The sequence below is a fragment of the Lacerta agilis genome, chromosome 14 (genome assembly GCF_009819535.1).
Source record: "Lacerta agilis isolate rLacAgi1 chromosome 14, rLacAgi1.pri, whole genome shotgun sequence".
In the NCBI taxonomy this organism is placed as follows: Eukaryota; Metazoa; Chordata; class Lepidosauria; order Squamata; family Lacertidae; genus Lacerta; species Lacerta agilis.
In genome coordinates, this window is record NC_046325.1 from 24,521,102 (window position 1) to 24,531,108 (window position 10,007).

At 40.9% G+C, this 10,007-nt stretch overlaps 2 protein-coding genes across 2 annotated transcripts; both read right to left on the minus strand.

Moving 5' to 3' along the window:
• Positions 1-1,058: 1,058 nt before the first annotated feature.
• On the minus strand, positions 1,059-2,045 carry LOC117057910 (olfactory receptor 11A1-like). The gene has a single exon (XM_033168752.1). It carries the CDS (start codon positions 2,043-2,045, stop codon positions 1,059-1,061), a length of 987 nt encoding a protein of 328 aa, XP_033024643.1.
• Positions 2,046-6,711: 4,666 nt separating this feature from the next.
• LOC117059097 (olfactory receptor 469-like) lies at positions 6,712-9,928 on the minus strand. Its single transcript, XM_033170609.1, has one exon. It carries the CDS (start codon positions 7,795-7,797, stop codon positions 6,808-6,810), a length of 990 nt encoding a protein of 329 aa, XP_033026500.1. The 5' UTR covers positions 7,798-9,928; the 3' UTR covers positions 6,712-6,807.
• Positions 9,929-10,007: the final 79 nt, after the last annotated feature.

Below are 10,007 nucleotides of genomic sequence, written 5' to 3' on the forward strand. Positions count from 1 at the left end.
CCCACCTAACTTGGTCACTCAAGATTCCCTTGGTTCAGAGTTCAGAAGCTATGGTGTTCCCTACCAGTAGCTGGATGGGGGTCTGCTGTGTCTGCATACCCTACAACCATCCCAATTTGACCGGGACACCCCAGAATTACAGAATTCTGCTTCTGATTGGATCCCAGAATGTCCAATTTTTGGTCCTGCATTCTCTCACAAGTTAGCTGCCTCCTGCAAGAGTGTGGGACCAAAAGATGTGTAGTTTTTTGTGTCACACTCTTGCCTTGTGCACTGCCTCCTCCACAGTTTTCACTTAAAAACCAGCATACTTGTTTCACACTTCCCAGATGAAAACTGAAACACAAATATCCTTTGAAACCCACATTTCACTGACTTTTATAAAGCAGTTCGTGATCTAGTGTGTAAAAAAGCCACAAAAATATGTGCATTATGTATGTGTGTGTACATATGCATGTGAGTATGTAGGCTTGGTGGTGGAGTGGGGGTGACCACATTCATTTTGACCAAACCTACATTTGTCTTGGTCATGTGAGTAATGGGGCTTGGTCAATGGGGCTTGTGTGTGAGAAAGAAGGAGTAGCACTTGAGTTGGTGTGTGGAATGGTTTAACATCGTATTTCGAGGAAATGGAGTAGGGTATGTAACTAGTAAGAAGAAGTGCATATGGAAATGATGTGCTATGTCGGTGGGCTATATGCATTACATGAATGGGATGTGTTAGACACAGGGGAGCATAATGTGCTTAGGGGCAGAGCAATGGGAATGTTAGAGAGGGGGTTACATGAATGGTATGAACACATGATTATTTGTGCGGACATGGCCACAAAAAGGTATTGCAATTGATTTGTCATATGTGGCTTACGATGTTCACCTATAATGTTCATTGGCTACAATACAGAGGGCTCTAGAAAATGTATCCAAGGTCTTAGACCATAGCCTAAATGACTTTTGAATGTTGCCTTTCTTAGTGTGTATGAGGTTCACAAACTCCATATCGTTAGACTCTGCATAAGGTAACCAGAAATTGCTCCTTTTTTCTAGCTAGGGAAGTCTAGTTACCTTACGCAACATCTAAAGATTTGAAGGCCAGAGTTGAATGCACATTTGCACATATGACTGCCTGCTCTCCTCAGGGCTTCCTTCACCTCCTTGTTTCTCAGGCTGTATATGAGGGGATTGACTAGGGGTGTCAAGATAGTGTAAAAAACAGAGAATAATTTGTTCAGTTCTTTCAGTTCATTGGTATCTGGCAAAACATATACAATGATGAGAGTGCCATAGAAAATGGTCACCACAATGAGGTGAGAAGAGCAAGTAGAGAAGGCCTTTTGCCTCCCTGTGGTAGATGGAATTTGAATAATGGCTGCAATGATGTACATGTATGATGCTAAGGTCAGAATGAATGGTGGCAGGGTAGCTATTGAAGTCAGAACAGTTGATATGAGTTTAACCCGCCGTGTGTCACTGCAGGCCAGATTAATCAATGGAGTGAAATCACAAAAGAAATGTTGAATGACATTGTGGCCACAGAATGTTAATTGCAATACAAATATAAATACTGTTGTGTCCATCACAAAGCTGCTAATCCAAGATCCAACCACCAGCAGGAGGCAAACCTTTGCATTCATATGTGTGGAATAATGCAGTGGACGACATATCGCCAAGCAGCGATCATAAGACATTGCTGCCAGGAGATAGCATTCTGTTCCTGCTAAAATCCCAAAAGCCCAGAATTGGACCAAGCAGCTATGAATAGACACACTATCATTATGTGTTAATAAACTGGCCAGCATTCTGGGTAGGATGGTTGAGCTGTAACAGGTCTCTAAGCAAGACAAATTTCCAAGGAAGAAATACATGGGGGTGTGTAAGTGCCGATCAGTCACAACTAGTCCAACAATGATCAAGTTCCCAACCATGGTCATGATGTAGATCATTAGAAACACAATGAAGAGAAGGATTTGTAGGTCATGGAAGTCTCCAAAGCCACGAAGGATGAATTCTGTAATGATGGTTTCATTATGCCCAGCAGGTTTCTGCATCTTTTTCAGTTGAAGAGGGGAGAATGAAATTTGTCCAAACAACAATAACATTTATCATCCAATCACTTAAAGAAAGAAAGGGAAAAAAATAGGGAGGTAACAAACAGGAAGGAAGAATACAGTATATTTTATATTTTGCAATTTCTTAATTTAAGAGTAGAGCCTAAAATCATGAAATTATCCATATAAGAGTATATAAAACAATGTAGGGGACTCAAGCACATATAACTGGGTAAAATCTTATGCATCCGGGAAACCCAGAGCATCGTGATACAGTGAGTCTTTACAGGATATCTGAAGCAACTGGTAGCTACTGCTTCATATGGCACTGGGAAGGCCATTACATAATACAAGGGCAAGAGCAGAAAACGTCTTTTTTTGTCTCTATCCTATGATACTGTGTAGGGTGCACTGCCATGACTAGTTCCCCAGATGATCTAAGTGATCCTACTGACCCATGCAGGGGCAAGCAGTCTTTCAGGTAACCTAGTCCTGAATTCCTCAAGGCTTTCTATGTTAACAACAAGATACTGAACAGGGCCCAGTATCTGATTGTCAGGCATCGCAGTTCCTTCAACTCAAGTGCAATAGCACCATCTGCAGCTTATGGAACAATTCCAATGAAAGTTCCACATAAACGAGTGTTACAATAGTCAAAGCATGAATCAGAGTGACCAAGGAAAGGGCATTGTTGGCATTAAGCCAATAATAAGTGCTCCACACCACAGAGGTCACTTGACCCTCCAGTGACAAAGGTGGATCAAGGATCATTCACCAACTACACACCAACAGTTTATTCAGATGGTGTGAAACCTTGTGTCTCTATCTTGACAAGATTCAGCTTCAGTTTGTTGGTTCTCCTCCACCCAACCACTGGAGCTAGGCACCAGTTGGAAATAGTCACAGCCTCTCCTGATTCAGATGTAACAGAGAAATGGAGCTGGGAGTCCTCACCATACAGGTGACACCATGCTATGATCTGGCAGCAGATCACTGCTCCAGCATTTCATGTCTCACCAAGAATATTGTGTGTGGCCATGCAATGTCAATGTGCTGAAGTGTATGAACTGTTGTTTCCACAAGTCAGCTGGTGAGTGTATTGTTGGAACCGCATACCAAATAAGGCAGCTTTGTATGTTCATGTGATCACTGCATTCACAGAGCCCACAATTAACTCTGTCCCAACTGCGTTAGGAGGTTAGTCTTCCCATAATTTAAGAAATACTAAAGTGACATTATGACCTGTGACTGCCAAAAGAGCCCAGTTCGTTCCATAGATATATACTTGCAGCCCCAAACTCACTGCCACCGTGTCCTTCCCCCCACCCCACTCAGATAAGCTGCAGTGACACTAGTGTTGGGAGGGCAACCACCATGGCACTATAAAAAAACCATCAGTATCTACTGGTTTTTCTTCTTTCATAACTGGCCACGTTAAATTAACTTGCTCTGTCCAGAGAAGTTATCCCTGTGCCCATTAAGCTTGGAAACTGGGCCCAAACCACTCTATAAATTCTTTATAATTCTTCCTACTAGGTGGCTGGTTAATAAGCATTGGTCACCCAGTACATGGTTATTTAAGTTATTTAATAAAAACACCTGAACATGTCACAATAGTGTAGGCTGGAGAGAAGACAGAATGCTGCTTCTATTCAAGAATTAAAGGGCATGGAAGCCCTGTCCTCCTCTGGTCATCATAGGGGCTTGTTTTTATGGCATGCTGGTTGGAATAATCGTGTATTCAGTATGAGCAGGAAATTCAAGACTGGAATCTAAAGCAATAGATAACTTGGACTACTCACCTTTGATTTATAATCTAGAGTCAATATTTATAACCGATCAGAAAAGGTCTTTTGATTTGTTATCAATTCCATAATTTTAAGTGGTGAGATGAAGATTTCTCCAGTCATGTTGCTGGATCAGTTTCAGTGGCAATGGCTGATTCCCCTTCATGCTCAGAGCTTCTTATCCAGAATGTAATTTCTTATGAAGAAGAAATAGGCACTTATTGGCTAATTGACCTCTTGGGAAATTCTAATGTAGTGGAGTAATGTTTGGAAAACATCACAGAGAATCTATCTGAGGAGCGCCATTGCAAAATCAACTTCCAAAGGATTTCAAGTGAAGCCCAAACAATTTATGATAGATAATATTAGAGGAAATTACTTAAGGGGGCCCCACGCCCTCTGCAGGATGTCCCTGGATAGTGAGTTTGTTCAGCTTCAAACCCAAAATCAAGCAAAGTAGAAAAGTAGAAAAAATATTTATTTTTTTTATTTGAAACAGTTGTATTTTAACTGAGGTGCTATTGTAATCTTAACCTTCTAAGTCCTAAATAGCTTGAGATCAAGATTCATGAAGGAATATCTTATCCTGATCTAAGCTCCCACCCCATGGATGGAGGTCTTTCTACCTAACCCACTTAGCTTGGCTCTCCCAAGATTCCCTTGGCTCAGTGTGTGTTTATTTCAAGAGCACTGTCACTCTTTTCATGCCTGCCATCCTCTTTATCACAAAAATATATAATATTTTTAACATTTAGATGACAGTTAAATTTCTATGGCCACAATGTCATTGGGCATTTCTTTTGTGATTTCATTCTAACGATGAACCTGGCCTGTAACGATGCACATCAGGTAAAACTCCTATCAGCCAATCTCACCTCTATTGTCACCATGCCACCCATTCATTCTGACTATGACATCAAATGCGTACATAACGTCTGCCATTTTCTTGGCATCCCATCCACCACAGGCCTTCTCTACCTGCTCTTCCCATCAGCATCTCAGTCAAGGGTCTTTTAAATAAAGAAATAAAAACATATACCTCAAAAGCATTTTCTTATTATTCCTGTATGCACATATGCCCCAAAGGTGACTGGAAGCATTGCAAAATGCATAAGGGGGAGGAGTAACTAAGGCTGCAATCCTATGAACCAGGATTGGGGAGCAATTAACCAGTGGGCCAGATGCAATCTCCAGAAGTTTCTCATTTGGCCTAAAGTGCCTTCCCACACACTGAAAGAATCAAGTTTTTGACTATACAGAAAGCTTTTGACTATGTAAATGCTTCCCTCAAGCCTAATTGCAAGAGTGATTCCAACTGGGAAGGGTACTGGGCGCTGCAAGCTCTCCAAACCACAATTTGACCTGATAAAAAGCTTGCTAATTGCTATGGTTGGAGGCAATATTCTGGAGAAAGTAGCTGGGGAGGGGAGGGTTATTGTATGTGAGCATTTCTGTGATGTGGTTGTATCCATTTAAATTAAGGGACCTAAGTTGGTCATGTCCATTATTTACAATGGGTTCATTCTGAGCACAACTAGCATATAGTACATCCCACAGAGCATGTGTATAGGTATCAATGTTCCATCTGAGTGTGTGATTTATATGGGGGTGGCTAAACCCATCTGGTCTTGCCTGCTTTTGCCTTGGCCATTGAAGTAATATATGAAAGGGGTTTGTGACCAAGAGAGGTGGGGCAGCACTTTAACCAGCCGTGCAAGAAGTGTGTACATTGTATTTGTGGGAAACAGGAAGGGGTACGTAACTAGTAAGAAGAAAATATGCCAGAATCATGTGGTATGTTAATTTATTATATGGGGAATATAGTGTGTTAGACCCAGAGAAGAATTATTATTGCTGTTACTTATACTTTTTATTTTATTAATATTATTATGGATTAAATTTCTATACAGCCCTTCGTCTGAGGATTATAGGGCAGTTTACAATATAAAAACACAAAAATACGTAACATAGAAACCAAAACAAGAACATCCACCCACACGGTGGTGCCAAAGGCCTGGGAGAAGAGAAATAATAATTTATTTATTTATACCCCGCCCATCTGGCTGGGTTTCCACAGCCACTCTGGGTGGTTCACAACAGAATATTAAAAACACGATAAAACACCAATCATTAAAAACTTCCCTAAACAGGGCTGCCTTCAGATGTCTTCTAAAAGTCAGATAGTTGTTTATTTCCTTGACATCTGATGGGAGGGCATTCCATAGGGTGGGCGCCACTACCAAGAAGGCCCTCTGCCTGGTAGAGGCTAGTTTCGCTACCAAAGGCCTGGGTAAAATAAGTGTCTTAGCCTGGCACCTAAAAAACACTAATGATGGAACCAGATGCAGTTCCCTGGCCAGAATATTCCACAAATGGGAGTCCGCTACTGAAAAGGCCTGTAATCACATGGCCAGCCACTGCATGAAACATACAATGTACATGACAGAGTAATGTGATTCAGGACTGAGTGATGATAATATTAAAGGAGGGATAGGTGATAAGTGTGACTAAGCATGTGAACATTAGGAGAAGGTATTGCAAAAAGAAAGTTGATTTGTTACATGTGATTCATGACGTCCATCTCTGATGTTCATTGGCCAAAATGTAGAGGGTACTGAAACGATTACCCCAGGGGTTCAATACAGCCAAAACAAAAGAAGAATCCTTTTAAGTGATTTAATTTATTGAAGAATAAGCCCTTTCAATCCTCATTACAATTCATCTTGAAACAAACACTGACTTTCAAAATAATTGGACTGGAAAGGACCAAGGAAAGTTAAATAACTTCCTTGGAAGTTGTGTATGTACAAGAAAAAAAAATTCAATTATCAATTTTCATTTATATTCATTCAAATCAAATCAAAATTTATTACGGTCAACGACCAGCACACATATTAAAACATAGACTCGATCTAAAATATGTTAGAATTCAACATGATCAAGGATCCTTGTGCTTAAATTGTTTAGAAACACCATCATAAGATTTGAAAACAAGAAGTAAGTGCACTCTTATGTGAATTACAAAATTGGCTGCCTGACTTTCTCAGGGCTTCTTTCACCTCTTTGTTCCTCAGGCTGTATATGAGGGGGTTGACCAAAGGTGTCAAGATGGTGTAAAAAACAGAGAACACTTTGTTCAGCTCTTTCAGTTCATTGGTATCTGGCAAAACATACACAATGGTGAGGGTGCCGTAGAAAATGGTCACCACAATGAGGTGAGCGGAGCAGGTAGAGAAGGCCTTTTGCCTTCCTGTTGTGGAGGGGATTCGAAGAATGGCAGCAATGATATACACATATGATGTTATGGTCAGAATGAATGGTGGCAGGGTGGCCAAAGAAGCCAGAACGGCTGATGCCAGTTTAACTTGTTGTGCGCCACTGCAGGCCAGATTAATCAATGGAGTGAAATCACAAAAGAAATGCTCAATGGCATTGTGGCCACAAAAGGATAAATATGATATAAAGAGAAATGAGGCTGTGTTTATCACAAAGCTCCCAATCCAAGATCCAGCAACAAGCTGAAGGCAAATCTTGAGATTCATAAGTGTGGAGTAGTACAGGGGTCGACAAATTGCCAAGTAGCGATCATAAGACATTGCTGCCAGGAGATAGCATTCTACAGCCGCAAAAACCGCAAAAGCCCATAACTGAAGAAAACAGCTATAAATAGACACAGTTTGGTTCCGAGTTAAGAAACTGGCCAGCATTCTAGGGAGGATGGTTGAGCTGTAACAAATCTCCAAGCAAGACAAATTACCCAAGAAGAAATACATGGGGGTATGGAGGTGCTGATTTCGCACAACTAGTACAACAATGATCAGGTTCCCAATTATAGTCATGATGTAAATAACTAGAAACACCACAAAGAGAGGAATTTGCAGATCACGTAGGTCTCCAAAGCCACGAAGGATGAATTCTGTAATGATGGTTTCATTTCTCTCCTCTGGTTTCTGCATCCTTTTCATCAGCTTAGCAGGAGAAATGCAATCTGTTTGATTAGCATTACATAAGTAGTTTTACATGAGAAGGAGGCAAACAGGAAGGAACGCACTCTGATTCGATAAAAGAATTGGGCAGCTTCAGGAGGAGTCAGGAGTTAATGTTCCATAAGGCAATACACAAACAGTTCATATCAACCCTGCAACAACAATCCCTGAAAATTTGCCACCTCTTTCAGAGTCTGAGCTCACAAGAAAGTATATTCCGTTTGTTAACTCACCACCTGCAAATATCAGTAGACAAATAGTTTCCTGTCTTTAATCCACTTAGGAAATGATAGGCTGAAGATGATAAATGAAAACAGATATCCAGGAAAATATATCACAATATGCTTATATGGTAAGGAGTGCTCTGTGAGTAAAAACATAAAGCTGTATGTGGTTTGTTTTGATTTTTCAAAGTCTTATTCTTTAAGCATAGATATGTTGTTTCTTCATAGATCTCTCAGGGATCAGTGCAGTGACAGTACTTGACTCTGTCCTAACACCCTGGGCTTCTTATATTGGGCATCAGAAGAATGTGAGAAGCAGCAGGCATTCATGTCCTAATTAATGTCTTAGGAAATGTTTGAGGGATTTTTTTTTTTGTTTCTGAGTAAGTAATAAAAAGTATTGCTTGTAAATCTCTTTGGGGAATGTGTAAGTAGACAAAACAAAGGGTTTCAAGGGAAGGCAAAAGTGTTTGACTACCAGAATTTCTCATGGGATTCCCACACCCTCCCTAGACTGCCACTGAATTTCAGCTGAAGTGAAATTCATGTGCAGCCTCTTAAAAGCCCAAGTCAATAGGAGTAGGGTGTGTGGATGGGTATGCACACATGCCTGCAATGTCTCTTGCATGCTGCACACCCAGTGTACCAGCAATGAATGGGAATATCTGCAGGCATTTTATAAGGACATTTTGGTGAACATGTTTAGACACCACTGTGCAGCAGTAAGGAAACATTCAAAGCAAGATGGTCAGTATGGAGCACACAGGGAAGCCATGGTTACTATTCCCCATTCAGGCATAGTGTCTGAACATGATTAGTAAGTTGTATCAAACCCATTCACAAAATTAATTATAATTAGAAGCACAAGAAAGTCAGAAAAACATGCAAATTACCGGGAGGGGGAGAGACTTCAAGAGAAACTAAAATGTGTGGATTTAAAAGTCAAAATAATATGGCTGTGCACCTCCCTTCCATCCCATCAACCCTCCCTGGGTCAACTTGGGGACCACCTGCTCCACACCGAGTCCAGTCCCAAAGTAGTTTGGAGGGTGGTGTTTATGTTTAATGAATGTCTAATCCCTAATTAAGCATACAAATGAGAGGTGGAGGGAGAAGTAGATGTTGCTCTTCACCTCACTCCCAACTGACAGCCGGACGGCAAACTCAATTTTGCAGGGGGGTCTTTGGAAATGGCTTCTTTGCAGAGGCAAGGAAAGGAGAGGGTGTGTGTACAGTAAGCCTGCAACTTACGTGAGGGTTCAATTCCCAGGAACCGCACACAAACGCAAAAACACCTAAAGCCAGGAAGGCTCAGATCACCTTCTCTTCAGATGACCTCCACTTGCTCTCCATGCTCTTGCTAGGCCCTATTTCACTCTCCAACTCTCTGACAATACCTGAATACTCTCCCAGGGTGAGTGCAATGGCTGATGGGATTGCCAACAATTGTTACCCACTCCTCCACTTCCTTTTGACATTTTTTTCTACAGCATGCTTTTATTTCCCCTGATTTTTCCAGTTTATTATACTTATTCTTTTATTGCCCATGTAAGGTAGGGTTGCCATACGACCAAGAAAAACCAGACATGAATACTTTTTTCACTTTCTTTCATTTCTCTCCTTATTTCCCTTATCTCAGATAAGATTTTTGCCATATCCCCTTCCCCTTCCATCTCAACCTTAGAAGGTCTTCTTTCACTTGGTGTAGCTACTTTAGCAGCTTTATGAGACATTTTCTCTTTAATGTTTTACCTGCCTTAGCCACTAGAGGTCGCTTATTTCCGTATTGCTCCAATGTTACTTCTCACCTTATAACCATACAATCCCGTCCATAAATTTATGCAGTTATACAGTTATGCAGTTATACAGTTATACAACTGTGCCTTTATACATCTAACCGGCCCCCCTTTTCTCCCTTCATACCCCACATTCCACATTCTTGAAGCAGATAATCATATATGTATA

Excerpts from the sequence above, each read along its gene's own strand:
- LOC117057910 (XM_033168752.1), bottom strand. The coding sequence starts at position 2,045 with ATGCAGAAACCTGCTGGGCATAATGAAACCATCATTACAGAATTCATC.
- LOC117059097 (XM_033170609.1), bottom strand. The coding sequence starts at position 7,797 with ATGAAAAGGATGCAGAAACCAGAGGAGAGAAATGAAACCATCATTACA.